This window comes from Sycon ciliatum, chromosome 12 (genome assembly GCF_964019385.1).
Source record: "Sycon ciliatum chromosome 12, ocSycCili1.1, whole genome shotgun sequence".
Lineage (NCBI taxonomy): Eukaryota > Metazoa > Porifera > Calcarea > Leucosolenida > Sycettidae > Sycon > Sycon ciliatum.
In genome coordinates this window covers 5740491-5756948 of record NC_088654.1, presented here as the reverse complement: position 1 = coordinate 5756948, position 16458 = coordinate 5740491, and the positions used below count along the sequence as shown (strand labels likewise).

Genomic DNA, 16458 nt, shown 5'->3' with positions numbered 1-16458 from the left:
TCGATCCAGATCGGGACATCAAAGATATGGAGTTGTAGTTGTTTGGTGAATGCAGGGCGTACAGAGAAATGGCTGTCGCCGATAAAAAACCCGTGCCCCAGCAGTGCGTCAGTCTGCGTAGCAGATAATAACGTTACCTTTGTGAGGTTGGAATTGGTGATCTGGACGGAGGCGACGTCCGTGTACCCTTGGGTTACAAGGGCCTCGGCTACATCCACTGTCTTGATACCGGCGTGACTGGTGAAAACTACGGTGTTGGCCTTCATGTCTTCTCGGGTAAGTGATTTCCATCGTGGCTCGCCATTTCGGGCAGCAGTACTAATGTTGCGCTCCATGGTTAGGGTCTGGTACCCCGGGTAAGCCTCAATCCGCAGAAATCTAGGGAAAAACTGGGAGCGCCAAAATCTGCTTCCTACTCCTACTCAACTGTTGTTGTTGTTGTAGTGTTGTCGCTACAATTGTTTGGTGTTACTCCTCGTCGAGGTGGTAACAATGTAACTTAATTTGCTCACTATGTTGTTGTCACTATTATTATTTTCCTTCGAGTTTTGTGTCGTGCTAAACTTGATAATTTTCCGCCTTGTCACGAGTGTTGTTATCTAATTATCTTTACGCTATATAAGTTTTAGTCTTTCCAGCTTGAGCCATTCCCTGTATAATCCTTGATGAGAAGGGACCGAAAACGTTTGGATACTTATGACAAGTGCCTTATTATGACTGGATGTGTGTTTGCGTGGATATTTGCGACCCATAACTTACCTTCGTTTTAAAGTATTATCCGCCTCAGACCTCTTTTAAAAAATTATTATTATTATTATTATTATTATTTATCGTCTCCGTCGTTGTCGTCATCGTCGTCGTCAGCGTCTTCCTCATCTCCCTCCTCCTCTTCATCAACATCAACAGCCATTGGAACGTCAAAGGGAGCATCATCGCAGCAGGCAGTGCCAGCAACGGACGTGCCTTTGGTACGGACATCTACGTCGGCCTCGTCTGGATTGGCAGTAGCGGCAAGGAATGTCAGGTCGGTTTCATTGTCACGTAATTCCAAAGTATGTACTGGTTCTAGTAGCGTTGTTAGGGTGTATGAATCTTCTATCGCCAACCATCTTGTTCAGAATAGTGATTGTCGTTCTAGTTATGCTGATGATTGCTTTTCTGTTTGGTCTCGTTCACGTAGTCAAAGGTATTTGCGTGTATTGGAGTCTATTTACATTTTTACCACCAGGCCGATTTTGTGTAGGCAGAAAAAGAATTTGTTTACGTTGAAATTGTTTGTGAATTTAGATCAGTAGTTCTCGTTTGTGGTTGCTTGGTAACTTTCTAGTGGTGAATTTATCGCATTTGTTGTCACCTGATATCGTTGAATGGTGTAATGTTTCTTTCAGCTCTCATTTTATCGCGCTAGTTAGGGTCTAAATTATTACTTGCATTGTGCGTATATATATTGAGTTAAGAGCTTTTGTTGATTTGCCAGTAATCCTCTGATGAGATGGCGACGAAAACGTTTAGCTTATTTATTATACATGAAAACAAGTTTTGCTTATGGTGTTTGTACTGAGTGCGCAGCTTACTCTATTTATTGCGTTGATTACATTTTTATCTCCACGGAAGCTTTTTAATTATTATTATTATTATTATTATTTGATAACCGCAATCAGTAATACAAGCTGGATCGACATTTGTGTACACTGTATTCATGTATTGTAAAACTGTGGAGACAATGTGCAATAAAACGATGAAAAAATGTGAAGAAATTGTGTAGAGAAAGAAAGGGATTCAAACAAGTTTTCGTACAACACTCATCAGGAATCATCGTTGTACTAAAGGACACTGAAACAAAAATTGAACTATTATAGAAAATCTAAGTTAGAGAAATAACACTAAGAGCAACAACAGTGAAATTTACAAGTGTGAATTTTAACAATCAAAGCGAGAAATGAGCAAAGGAGAAAGGAAGGAAAGACAACGTGATAACACATAACAGCAGTACATTACACCTAGAACATTAACGGCCAAGCTTGGCCGCACTAAACAAGACACGTTACTTGAACAATTTCAACCCAATTATACTATCTTTCTGTACACACAAATTAGGCTTGTACAGACGCTGATAGATAGCTTCCAACACTTTTAACTGTAGTCCATAACCATGACGACCACGGCACAATACAGTGAACGAAGAGTCAGAATACGCACCGCAACAATCAGGACTAGCCAGCAGATGATTGTACACTGAAGACTTGCTACCACGAAACCTACGCACAACACTAACACTCTCACCGGCACTCTCACCATCACTCCCATCACTGCTCTCCGACTCACTGCTCCCTCCGCCGTCCGTTCCATCCTCCGCTTCCCCTGCACTCTCTCTGTCTCGTCCATCCCGCCTGACCGGGTCCATTGAACCCAACTCGGCCGTCCCCCTGCTATCACGTCCCTCCTTTCGCCCTCGTCCGCTGAGTGCGTAGCTTCTGTTGTAGTTGGCTGTTGATCGTCTTGGTCTTTCAATTATGGGCTTGGATGGTGGATTAGTTGTGGTTGCTGTAGATTGCGTTGTTGGTGTTGGTGTGGGAGTTACTGATATGCAAGGTGGGTCCCTTTCTTTCTCTACACAATTTCTTCACATTTTTTCATCGTTTTATTGCACATTGTCTCCACAGTTTTACAATACATGAATACAGTGTACACAAATGTCGATCCAGCTTGTATTACTGATTGCGGTTATCAAATTGTTGTCTCCTCGCCGTTTGTTCAAATTATTATTATTATTATTATTATTATTATGTCTGATTGGCCAGGAATTTTCTTCATCCAAAGACGTCAGTGTCTTCTGTAGGGTGTGTATAGGTGAAATACCAAAACAAAATTGGCCACTTACCGTTAATATTGGGGAATTATGGGACTTTCAAAAATGCCATTTTTACGAACTTTACGCATTTGGATAGTAACACTTTATTATGAAGCTGTCTGGTCAGTCTTTTGATAAGAAGCATTGACTGCGTACATTGCATTGGGTGACATAAGGAAGTTGTTGTAACTGCCTTTTCTCCACCCGCACCCAGTCCCGTGCAATCTCCACACTTATACAAAGGGACGACGATAACTACATTTGAAAGACTGTTCATTTCAAGACGACTACGGAAACACAACTTGACATGACGAACTCAAGACGAAGACTGCTTTTTACACCACAGCAACAAGTCCATGCACCAACATAACGTACACACGACGTACGGTACTATATATATGATATGGTAAGTCTATCGATATACGGTACATACGGTATGATACGGTAGAAAGTCCGTCTTCTACAGAAGTGTCCTGTGGGAGGTTTTGCAGGATTTCCATCAATATCAACAACAGAACATGAACTCAGAGATGGCCCCAATGCGCAAATTGGCTCTTTTATGAAGTAAAGTCGACCATAAATGAAAAATGGCCCGACATGTTTTTTATCAAAACTTGCCAAATTGATTCTTCTAATGTACAGTGGAATTTGAGGTGTCGCAATGAAAAAAGACTTCACAACAACGCGTTCATTCATAAAAAAACATTAAACATTTGAGTAGTATCGTACTAGATGCATGCAATGCCTAGTTATCCTGTAGGACACTGCGACCAGCTGAGGGATAGCTTTAAAAATAATAGGAATGGAAAGAGTCTGTTATGACCTTCTGCAGCAATCCGGAACATACTTTGTCCAGTGCTATCAATTTGTGAATTTTGAGGTCAATTCACATATTACTGCCATCAAAAAAATTGAAACTGCTAAATGGATTCACTTCACATTAGTCAAAGGTGGTCTTCAAGTTGATTGGAAAGTACCTACCAAGTTTCATGATGCTGTGGCCACCAGAACATACTTTGCCAGGCAATCTTACAAGCTATTCTTGTCAAAACCAGTCCAGAAAAAGAAGAAGAAAAAGTTCTGCACAAGGGTGGCTCGAACCCGAGAGGGGCATATTTCTACTCCAGACTTGCGCCCCAGTTCCGACACTAGGGAGGTTTCACTCTACGTAATTACGTATGAAAATCCGCATGTCGAACGCGCCGGGGAGCGAGGGCAACTTTCATACGTAAATCTCTCTACGGACTTCCGTAGGAAAGCTGTTTCCTACGTTGGGTCTTCCGTAGGACTTTTTGAAATATTTTTTTCGCATTTCCGCATTTGTCCATGGCAATGTTCAAGCCGCGCGAAACACAAGGTACACACACCGTACACCACGTGGAAAATATAATGGAAAACGCCGTTTCGGGTCATGGTGCATGCGGTGGGCGCATGCAGCCAACGCGTCTCCAAAGCAACAACGCATGTTTAGCAGTTGTGGAGAAATCACGCAGAGCGAAACCCAACAGCGCTGATTTTTACGTATGAGGATTCCGTGCAGTTCCTACGTTTTTTTCATACGTAACTCTGTAGAGCGAAACCTCCCTACTATCAACTGACGAAATGGAAACTCGAAAATCGATTTTGGCTAATTCGTTCAACAATAATAAAATTCTTTAAACTCGATGTTGTCTGGCCATGTCTGCATCAATTCTATTCTTTATTGCACTGATAAATTCAGCATTGAAAGATCTAGTTGATAGCAGAGGCACTCAGTGGTCGGTTCGAACAACTCGGAGCCCTCTCGGATCAAGTTTGACCGAGCGGTAGGGGTGAAACGAGTATCTATTTTGACCAATCGATCACTCGTTCATAATATTCGATCGAGTATCCGATTATTTCGAGTATTTTATCAAAATTCAAAAGCACTAGATTTGCGAGTTCTCGACCAATTCGAAAGAAATTATCTGTGAACATAGAACAAAAGGCGCCAATGTCTTGTACAGAGTGTAAAGTAACGATTTTCATCAGTACTTTCATATCTCAGAACGTTACTTGCCGTGGTGATCGCATCGTCGAAGTCTTAAAATACTGACTCAAACCATGCATAACGCATGCATACCCGTGGACCAGTGGTACAACAAAAAGTTTTTGAAAAATACAATGCCAATACTGAAAAAAAATAAATAAATAAAAAAATAAAAAAAAACGATCGAGTGCAAAATTTCGAATACTCGCTCGTTTGAAATTTTCGAACGAATACTCGAATATTCGAACTAATCGTTTCACCCCTACCGAGCGGTGATCGATCACATACTCAAGTAACTACACTTATGAATGCATTTTGGGATGTAGCAGGACCTACAGTACATGTTTGTCTGCACCTTTAAAGCCATGGAGGTATATTCCATTATAAAACCAGTCTCAGCTATAAAGCCATGGGCTTCATAAATGAGATGACATCTGAAGTGTGTTTTGTAAAAATGAAGAAATAAGTACTCTACTAACAAACTTACAGCCCAGCAGGAAGGGTGAACAAGGGGATTTAGAGTGAAATTTATGTGTAGGCTTTGACTTTTATGGCTTGGCGTAGCGGGTGAGTCATTTTTGCATCTAAAAAGTTAGGAAAGCAGCAGTGTTTCGAACATAAGGCCATGGCTTTGAAAGCGCTGACATACGGTATAGCCGTAATGTAGTTCCACTTGCAAACGGTATGTACAAAGACTGCGGGAAGAAGAATATTGTCATCAGCTGATCGTGCACCCCCTGAGAGGTGGACCAGCCACGTCCTGGACCATGGTGCTTTCCGCTCCTGCCGTGACGCTTCAGCAGGTGTGCCGCACTCAAGTGCATATACGATGAGAGAGACATCACAGTCATGCTGCATGTGGTCCCGTAAAGCAACGCATAGTGCATGACTGCCATCGTAAAACCACTTATACCTCACTCCATATACACCCACAGTCTTGGGCATGCCCTCCATTAGTGGTTTATATATCTCCATATACACCACTAAGGGGAATTAGCAGTAGTTGTCGGCGAGGAACAAGCCATTAGGAGGCCACACACGGTGAAGATGGAGAGGTACATGTATAAATATATTATAACAAAGGGACCGAGTGTATATCGAGATACATACACCAGTTAACAAAACATCGGCTTCGCCTCGGTTTTTATACTGAAATTAGCGGACTTGGCTTAATTTCAGTGTTTTTTTTTTTCTTTTTTTTTCTACAAAATCCACATATCTCCAGACACTGGGGTGAATGATGGAGTGTGGTGGTGGGGCCCATTAAGCTCCGCCGACCAGAGGTCTCGGCTTCATAGCTCCATGGACGCATTCTCATGCATTGTTCTTTGGCCTTTGTATGCGTGCTGTGGTATTATTATTATTGTTATTATCAGGAAGTGTGAGTTACGAAGTCTGAAGAAAATGTTGAACGGCCTCTGCTGGGATGACGACTACACCATAGCTCAGTGGTTAGAGCATCGCTAGCTACAAGCGAGGGTCCCTGGTTCGAGTCCTGGTGGTGGCAGTCAATTTTTTCTTCAGACTTTTCCCGTTTGTCTCTTTCCCTCAAACCAGTTAATATTGTTATTATTATTATTAAGTACGAAGTAGTGGTTGCGACTTCGGCGATGATTTGTAAGAAAGGGTTTGCTCCCCACACCGGAGCTCGCGCTTTTCCGCCAACTTTACTTGACACTTGACTGACTCACGACTGCCATCCAGAGCACACGAGAAGTCCATCGAACCTTCGACTCGGCAAACCTGCAAGAAAGAACCACTCCCTGCTCAATACACAGTGTTTCGGGGAATTCACCCCTCATCAGTTGAGCTTGAGTAGGCTGAGGAAGTTTGTCGCGCTGGAAACGGAGCGTCTCTGTAAGTTTGTATCCCTGGTGATGTTTGTGCCTGGAGAGCACTATATAAGTGGTGCTCTTCAGGCACAATCTTCCTCAGCCTACTCAAGCTCAACTGATGAGGGGTGAATTCCCCGAAACACTGTGTATTGAGCAGGGAGTGGTGCTTTCTTGCAGGTTTGCCGAGTCGAAGGTTCGATGGACTTCTCGTGTGCTCTGGATGGCAGTCGTGAGTCAGTCAAGTGTCAAGTAAAGTCGGCGGAAAAGCGCGAGCTCCGGTGTGGGGAGCAAACCCTTTATCATTATTATTATTATTATAGATCTCTAGTTCGGCCAGATGAAAATACTACCCGAAACAAGTATAGGCATGGTTTTGCGTGCAGAACATGTATATGTGCATGCTATGGCATGCGCTGGAGAAACATTTCGACCGCTATGCGCACGTCGAGATCAAAAGTTGTTTTGTGCCCCACGCAAAAGTTAGTACGGGTTTAACCACAATATGGTAACTATACTACTATAGATCTCTATACACACTCGGTCCCTTGTTATAATCTATACATAAATAGGCACGTACCTATTTTCGAATTTCGTGGTTAAAGGGGAACTGTCACCAAAAATTTTCTTTGTCTCATCTTGTAGTTCTTTGGCTCCTGATCACGATGGTGTTATTCGTTTTTCTCTGCGATGACTGGAAGTGGGTGAAAACTTAAAAAGAAGGTGCCCAAAATTGTCCCGAAGTACCGAGTGACGTCACGCCGGACTTGACCTCCACGCGTACATTCATGGTCAAAAACGAAGTCCAGCCCGTGTGCTGGTCGATCGAGCCAACTGTTCGATGTACGGTGCACGCTTGCCTTCTGAACTCGGACACTCGATGTGTACGTTGTACACAATGAGAACGCCAAAAAGGGACAAAATAAACAAAAGTCGACAGCAGTTTGTCGCACTGGTACTTCCTCCACGAAGCTCCAGCTGTTTGTATTATTTGTGATTACGAAAGAGTGGAAGGATGTTTGTTTGCTGTTAGTGTGACACACATATCTCGTGCTTGAAAATGATGTCGTTGTATCGAAGCCGAAGGTGGCGGTGTTGCCCACCCGGCTCTGAAATGAAAGACGTCGGAGTTTGTCATCTGCATCTTCAGCAACATCGCCAGATGAATCGCCTTCACGTACCTACATTGCGTTCCTTTGGGGATCGGGTTGGTGGTGTTATCGCCGGCCGGAGGAGTATTGTTTTCTGCATACGCACTCATCATCGTGTTGTTCCTCACACGAAAAGTTCAAAACAACGACGGACTTCCGTGCTCACAAAATAAAACTTATATCCTCGCGGAAGAAGTCAAAAAGGTGAAAGCTCAGGTAGCTCAGCTTTTTATTTTGATTTGGCTGTGTAGCTGCACGTGGGTCTCTAGCTCTGCCTCATGATCTTTGGCATTCTCCTTCGGTACGATGTACCCATCTGTGTTACAGTTCAAAAGGCACACGTGCACCGTACATTGGAACAGCTAGCTCGATCGACCAGCACACGGGCTGGACTTCGTTTTTGACGATGAATGTACGCGTGGAGGTCAAGTCCGGCGTGACGTCACTCGGTACTTCGGGACAATTTTGGGCACCTTCTTTTCAAGTTTTCACCCACTTCCAGCCATCGCAGAGAAAAACGGATAACACCATCGTGATCAGGAGCCAAAGAACTACAAGATAAGACAAAGAAATTTTTTGGTGACAGTTCCCCTTTAAACCCGTACTAACTTTTGAGAGGGGCACAAAACAACTTTTGATCTCGACGTGGGCATAGCGGTCGAAATGTTTCTCCAGCGCATGCCATAGCATGCACATATACATGTTCTGCACGCAAAAACCATGCCCATACTTGCTTCGGGTAGTATTTTCATCTGGACGAACTTGGGTGCAACAGATTAAAAGATGAAGGGTGTCTATTTCGGACGTGCACCTTTGAACGATTTTTACGGTAAAGGTCCTGTAGAACAGCACACAACACACAACTGCCATTCTAAATACGGTCCGGCAGAACGAAATTCAGTAGAAAATTGGGACAGGAAATTCGCCGCCGCTTACTGTAACAGACCAGCTTGGCGGTGGCGGTCCGCGATGCGGTGTACGTGTGTCCACGCGAGCTGCGCTGCAGTAGTGTGCCGTCGGCGCGCTGCACCCACACCATCTCGTGCCGTTGGCTCGAGTCGGGCAGCAGCAGGCCGAAGACAAAGTCGTGCAAGCAGCGCGTTGCCACGCTCACTGGCGGCAGTACTAGGCCAAAGTCGGAGCAGGCGCGTTCTGCATACGCGTAGTCTGCCCAGGCGGTGGCTATCGTGTAATCGCTTGGCACGGTGAAGTACTCATTGGCTTTGCAATTGTCATGCCCTGGCAGCTCTTCAGCACCGCCAAACCAAACTGGAGAGAAAGAAGGAAATCACGAAAACAGGGTTAGACACTTCTCGACAAACATGTTGTTGTTTGCGTGTGGGTGTTTGTGCGTGTGTGTGTGTGGGGGTGGTCTGGAAAGTGACCAGGTTTTCACGACCAAACATTTAAAAAATATCTCATGGCACCCCGGATAGAGCTAATGTTGGTTGGACATTTTTTTAAGTGATTCATAAACTTACTATCTCTCTATCTCTCTGTCTGTCTGTCTGTCTGTCTATCTGGTCTATCTATCTCTTTATCTCTATATGTCTCTATGTCTCTATATCTCTATCTATCTATCTATCTATCTATCTGTCTGTCTCTCTATTTAATTAACTCTTTATCTATCTGTCTATATGTCTGTCTATCTGTGTTTCTGTGTGTCTGTCTCTTTCTGCCTTACCTATGCATTTATCCTCCACTTGTGTAAAACCGGCGTTGCAGAGGCAGTCGGAACTGTTACCCTTGCAATGTGAATTAGGTGGACACGTGACATTACCCGTTTGGCAGAAGTGGCCTGCAAGAGACAGGAACATGCGCACGCACACACACACATGCGCACACACACACACACACACACACACACACACAAACACACACACACACACAAACACATGTGCACACACAAACACACACACACGCACAAACACCCACACGCAAACACACACACACACACACACACACACACACACACAAACACACACACACAAACACATACACACACACGCATGACATTGAAGCAAAACAAACTCGACTGCTTGAAGTAGCTACACCGGTTAAATTCACTTAGCCAGACACCACCAAGCCATGGGCGAGAGCAGGCCACCAGAGCATGCTGGCAATGGCGATGCTGGACCCATACTCCCTATTCCAGGCTTCCAATACTAGTGTGTACTCTCACAAACACGAACAATGAGCACAAAGAAACAGCACCTGTCAAAACTTGCATCAACGTTCACGCTCGAAAAGTACAAACAGGAGACCCTAGGCCAAACAAAAGTGACAGAAGCAGTCACCGGGGGGGGGGGGGGGCTCCAATGAGCAATTTCCCGAAATTTAGAGCCCGCATCAGTGGATTTTATTGATTCACGGGATGCTGGGACACAGAGTGGCTTGGCTTATATACCGTAGAGACCGTGGCGTGCCCGACACCCCTGGTCAGCATCCTTTGTTGCCTCGAGACTTCACTTGCATCCATCTCCGCGGCTTGGAAGCAGCAGAATTCACTGTGGAACATGCTTGCCCTCACCTTTTTCAAACTCTACAGTGATCGGAGTCCTCGAGCGGCCATTGTGGAGGGCATGATAATGTGACGGTGCCAGGTTAGCCGTGGTACGGACCATGTCGTCCTCAGCGCAGATACTCAGCTGAACGCGGCCGGGGTCGGTGAAAGCGCTGGCTAGACCAGCAAAGTTCGCCATCACATACCAACAGCGGTGGTTGGGACACCTCAAGATGCGCATGATCGAGGTCACAGTTGAATTGTCGCTATCGCAGATCGTGACGTTGGACACGCCCATAGCTGCACGTGATAACTGAAAGTTGAATGTGAACAGATGAATATCGCCGCTAGTGCCGTCAAGGATCTTCAACGCCCCGAAGGGGGTAAACCCGTCCAGCTTCGTCATGGACGGCGCGGCCAGACGCCAAAACAGAGCCGCCAAAACAGGAGCTATAGGAGTGCTTGCGGATGCGGGTTTGCTCTTTGTTTTTTTGGTATTCCTGGCTTGATTCTTTTCTTTTGTAATTGGATTTTCCTATTTGTTTTATTTGATTTTTCCAATTAACTTGACTGTATTTTTCACCATTGCTTTCTTTGCTTGCCCTCTTTGGCTGTTTGAGCTCTTCATCCTGTGCACCATCCAGTTCCCGACAACCAGTTTGTGCGGAACGGATCCCTGTAGGCTGTAGTACAGAGAGATCGGAGTGTGACGGTAGAAACGGTCTATAGTACACGTACACATGTAGATGTACGATACACCCTGCTACGAGACAAAAGAGAGACAAACCACTGTCATGTCATGTCCCGTCCCACTCCCTGGCTGTAGTCGTACAAACCCCGGGGGGGGGGGGGTATTTTCGATGAAATTTCGCAGCTCATTCATGATTGATAGGCTGTGTTTACATGAGAAATTTCAACCCGGGTCGAGTTCAGCCCGGGTTGAAAGTCTGTACGATAGACAAAAGAGGTGAGCGTTTACATGAAGACAGTTGACCCCGGTCAAATACTGATATACCGCCAAAAGTCCACTTCTACAGTCCTGGGAAAGGGAGCAAACCCTTTCTTGGAACTGTGATTGTTCTGACAAAGTGTTATTCAACGAAATGACCGTTCGCAGTATGACAGGTGTAAGTCCAACACATTACAGGGGGAGTGTCACAGAAGTCAGAAGCTACACCTACAAAGTCGCTGCTAACTTGTTGAAAACATGAAGTGGTCAAGATTTGGATTTGGATTTGGAGAATAAGAGTGCGACGTCGAGTATGTTGAGGAAGACTGTGTGCAACAGTGTATACTGTATATCTGAAAGTAGAGGTGGAGTGTGATGGAGAGTACGTGGAGTGCCAACTTTTTCGGTCATCTACAGATGTTGACCGTGTTTTCGCTGGCGGTTCTCCAGTGGTGCTCCAAAAAAAATGTCAAGGTTCGCGTGAGACTCGGCCAAAGGCCCAGTTTTCCGCATCCGCAGGAACGCCACCACCCTCTTGGATCAATGCGCAGATGCAGCTCCTAAGCGGTGGGAGGTGAGTAGATCAGACCCACCACATAGTGGTCAAAGACCGAAATCCCATTCACTGCATCCATGTTTCCCAACAAACAGGAGGAATTTCCCAACAAACAGGAGGTATTTCGGACAGCCAGCTAAGCTGCCTATAGGAATTTTGGAAGTGGCGAGTACCCGTCAGCTCAGGCTATAAGACCCTGGACAGAGGAACTGACCAGGAAAGGATGAACCAAGGGACATATCAACTGTATGCAAAAATGACAATCCCATTGCTGTACATAGAATTTCACCATTTCAACAGTGCTTCATATAATACCATTGTAGCAACACTTAGACATGTCCGACCAATCCAAAACTTTCAGACAGTGAACATTAGGTGTGTTCGATCATTTTTGAACAAAAAACTGAAAATCGAATTTTTGGTCTGTGGTCATATTTTAGCGTGCCCTGGCTCACATATGGAGTCAGGAAAACACAACTTGCATATACGAAAGTTGTGTAGATTTCATACCATGGTTGCTTCTTTGGCTGCGACAGCCCCTGGTACATAAAGGGTTAAACACAGTGCTCTACTTTTTTTCTTTTTTTTTTACTAGAGCCACGTAAACCCGTCATGTGTGAGCCATGAATAAGGGGAGTGGTGGCGTGGTCTGGATGCTCTGCCGACCTTGGGTCTCGGCTTCATCACAGCCAGACGCGCCAATAGAAGAGAGAGAGAGGAAGGGAGAGAGAGAGAGAGAGAGAGAGAGAGAGAGAGAGAGAGAGAGAGAGAGAGAGAGAGAGAGAGAAGAGAGAGAGAGAGAGAGAGTAAGAGAGAGAGAGAGAGAGAAAGAGAGAGAGAGAGAGAGAGAGAGAGAGAGAGAGAGAAAGAGAAAGAGAGAGACTTACTGGAAGCAGTTTGGGCATTCGCTGTATGAAGCACTAGCAACGTCAGGAGTTTCACAGCAGAGTGGTGCCAGCGTGAAGTAAAAGCGCATACCTGTACAGTACATATACATCACTGTTCAAATTGTCGTAACTCCATTGTCCTTTTTCCGATCGTCAGATTGTTATTTTAAATAGAGAAAATCACATGAAAACGAGTTATAAAGCAACTATCCACGGCTGTAACAAGATAATAAGTAGTCAGAAAGTGCGATAACAGGCCACAAAACTGATATGCTGCTGAGACATTCCACGGCCTGAGTTATCGCACTTCGCGGATAGTTGCTTCATAGCTCGATTCCATGTGATTTCTTCTATTTTACTTCTATTTACTGGCTCAGTATCCGATTGTTATTTGAATCAATTTGTTGGGAGCATGAGTGACAGTCACTGCACAGTTTTCAGGTTACTCAGTAACAGTTTCAGGCTCAGTTGTTGTTAACTGAGCTCCATTGCGATTGTAGGCGATTCAGACTACAGCCAACTGTGACCACGTTTCTACGACTCAGACGTGTTTGATCAGGGATTGTGCATAATAATTTGAAACACGACAGCATCACCATGGAAACTCAAGTTCAGACGTGATTTTGGCCGTAGTCTGAATCGCCTATAAGCTACGAGTAGGTCAGTCACTGCGAGCTCCGCTGACAAGACCTAAGAAGTTCGAAACACCTAGCTGTCGGAAGATTGAATACTGATACTAGGGAGGTTTAATCTCACATAATCCGTGTGTACTTTACGTGTGTGTACCACGTGATACTCAGTGACCCACGTACAGACGTTTTCTGATTCACGACATACCGTGTATGGAGGCTCACCCACGTTCCGCCAGAACGTGGGTGAAAATCAGAATGGAACGCATTTTGCGAGCTAGCTGTGAGGGTGCTCAGCTGAACAAATTTCCAAAGCACGAAATCAAAAATATTCGATGAGCTTCTTAGGCCCGGGTAGCTTCGTCTTTGACCAGGTTTGGGCATTTCGCTTCATGCTTTTGTTTGTCCCGTGTGACTAAACACAACATTGCAACGTGGGTGCCCTTCATCCACTGTACGTGTATCACCCACTTGCGCGTTTCCGTTACGTGCAAACTAAACCTCCCTACTACTAGATGTTTTGTATCAAGGACCTAAATGAAAATAATAATAATAACGTGTGTGTGTGTGTGTTTGTGTGTGTGTGTGTGTGTGTGTGTGTGTGTGTGTGTGTGTGCGCAGAACCCTAGTTTGGGGATTTCAAGGGTGTCGGCCCTTTGGTGGTTCAATGGCCAATTGAGTCATCTTTCCAAGATTCCTTTTGAGTCTCTCTCCCCTCTCCTGGGGAGACCCACGTGACCAGTTTTGGCAGTGAGCAAGTACAAGAAGAAGTACAAGTGTGTGTGTGTGTGTGTGTGCGTGTGTGCGTGTGTGTGTGTGTGTGTGTGTGTGTGTGTGTGTGTGTGTGTGCAGATCCATAGCTGCTGGAGATGGCTCTCTCGAACCTTTACATGGTCCCGCTCGTCGTTCTATATTGTCGGCCCCGTAAGGGGACACGTGACCGTAATGGCAGTGTTTACCAGGACCAGGTGTGTGCAACGACAGTGCATTTACTGTATCCATACTTTCTGGCCTATTTGAAAACGGACTCACCGCCGCCATCCTCCGACGTCAGGATCGAAAATCCCCTGCCCAAGCGCGGAACCCGTCCTCCTGACGTTAAACACAACACTACAGTGCTACTCAGCCCTCGAACAGTCGCCAAAACCAACAAACAAATGAATTTTGCAACAATTACCGGTATTTGTTTCATCTGTACGTCTGGGATCAGGCACAACTGACTTGAACTGTGTTGAACCTGGAACCAGACGGCATGAGCCAGGGAGTAGATCTACGTACTAATAAATGTGCTTTTTAGTACTCCTGTTTGAACCTGATGCGAACTTTGAACCCGCAGTACACTTAGGTAGTTAGGAGATCAACAGTTCAAAGATTTGCGCGGCCGCTTATCAGTTGAGTCGGGAGAAGTCTACCAGTGGTCTACAGAGTGGAGAGAACGAAACCGTACCGTGGCCTGGTGACCCTGATCAGCGAAAACACAGCCGAGGGAACGTGCTTGGCAAAATCACCGGGGAAAGAAGACCCTATGGCTATGCTGTACACTCATGTAGATCGGCCTACGAGAGAGAGACAAAATTGTTGGAACATTCACAATATTTGTTGAATTGGGTGGCAGGCCGAGGGCCTAGTAGTGTTGCCTTCCACGTCAGGAGGAATCGTTCCGTGCCCGGTCTGGCGGCTCTCGTTCCTGACCTCCGAGGATGGCGGAGGTTAGTCTTCTTTCAAATATTATTTCTTTAATTTAATAATCGGCTGGAGACAACAATCTCAATAAACCTATGAACAGAATCAATTACGCACTCATGACAATCACAAGAAAACGTTTTTGGAAATACTAAACCGACATCGCTGACATGTATGTACATACCATATTTTCCGGGGTAAAGGCCGCACTTTTTTTTGGTAAAAATCGGACCAAAATCGTCCGGACCCTAGAAATTGATCCTTTGGCATACAAATCTGTTACAGTGTAGTAATGGGTGCGCAGTTGATAATGTTCATAGCCTTGTTCAGATTGCTCTCTGCATGCAGATTATCTGTTTACGTTAAGCGGATATATACCTCATTTCAGATAGAAAATTCAGAACGATGCGCTTCGGAAACATCATGTTTGTCAATGTATTACTCAGGCCTCATTTACACGACAACGATTGAAAAACGTTTTTCAATCGTTTTCGAAGCGCTTTTGCTGTTTACACGAAAACGATAAGCGTGTACTCTGCAACGCTTTTTTCGCCGCGCAATGGTCACGTGCAATAAGTTGGCCTGGCACAGCTGGCGGCGGCATGTTTTGAGTACAAGGCTCGTACATGATTTTACTGTAGTAAAACCTCTTTGCCGTTTACACGAGACCGAAATGGAACGAAAACGATTGAAAAACACACTGAAGGCCGTTTTTCGTTTGAAACGTTTTTGAAACGTTTTTCAGCGTTGTCGTGTACTAGTAAACGATCTTATCTAAATCTGTGGAAGCGTATTCTACAAGTTACTCTATACTGTCCAGGTTCTAAGTTAACGTCCAACATCCTTCACAGCTGAGACTTTCAGCTCGTGCTTGTCTTGGTTGTGCTCACGTTCCCCTTCTTATGGTATTTCTATAACTTAGAACCTTCCAAGTTGGAAGGCTGTTGGAGTGCGCATCCAAGATGTGCTAGAGCTGTTAGTCAGTTACCGTATTTGCCGGGGTATAAGCCGCACCCCCCCCCCTTTTTGAGGCAAAATATTGACTAAAAGTTGGTATTCGGAGTATAAGCCGCACCCACAAACCAAAATTTTTCACACTCATTGACAAAATGGCCTTTCTACAAATTTATTATGGTCATGGAGCTAAATACCATGTTAGATCAGATTATGAAGTGTTAGTGCACCACAGGTTGCTGCAGAGATGTTGGTGTATTGCTGTATTGACTACAGATCACTCCATGTCATCTGCACTATATTCAGTCTCGCTGCCACTGATGTTGATCAGCAACACAGGCGCGAAGCTGAGTTGAATGACATGTCACATGACGTCAGCATGCATACTGATGTAAGCTTAGCATTCATTCGCGCAAGCACATTCGGTGTATAAGCCGCAGGGGTGATTTTGTTCC

At 45.0% G+C, this 16458-nt stretch overlaps 1 protein-coding gene across 1 annotated transcript; it reads right to left on the bottom strand.

Annotated features, from left to right (window-relative positions):
• Positions 1-8063: 8063 nt before the first annotated feature.
• On the bottom strand, positions 8064-14537 carry LOC135827893 (uncharacterized). The gene is made up of 5 exons (XM_065340330.1): positions 14399-14537; positions 12738-12828; positions 9527-9640; positions 8779-9111; positions 8064-8158 (listed from the first exon to the last, which is right to left on the bottom strand). The coding sequence occupies exons 1-5, from the start codon at positions 14405-14407 to the stop codon at positions 8064-8066; spliced, it is 642 nt and encodes a 213-aa protein (XP_065196402.1). The 5' UTR covers positions 14408-14537.
• Between the last annotated feature and the right edge of the window lie 1921 nt (positions 14538-16458).

Coding starts and splice junctions, on each gene's coding strand:
- LOC135827893 (XM_065340330.1), bottom strand. Junction 9,641..12,737: donor GAATGCCCAAACTGCTTCCA/GTAAGTCTCTCT, acceptor TGTCTCTTGCAG/GCCACTTCTGCCAAACGGGT. Junction 9,112..9,526: donor AGTGGAGGATAAATGCATAG/GTAAGGCAGAAA, acceptor CTTTCTCTCCAG/TTTGGTTTGGCGGTGCTGAA.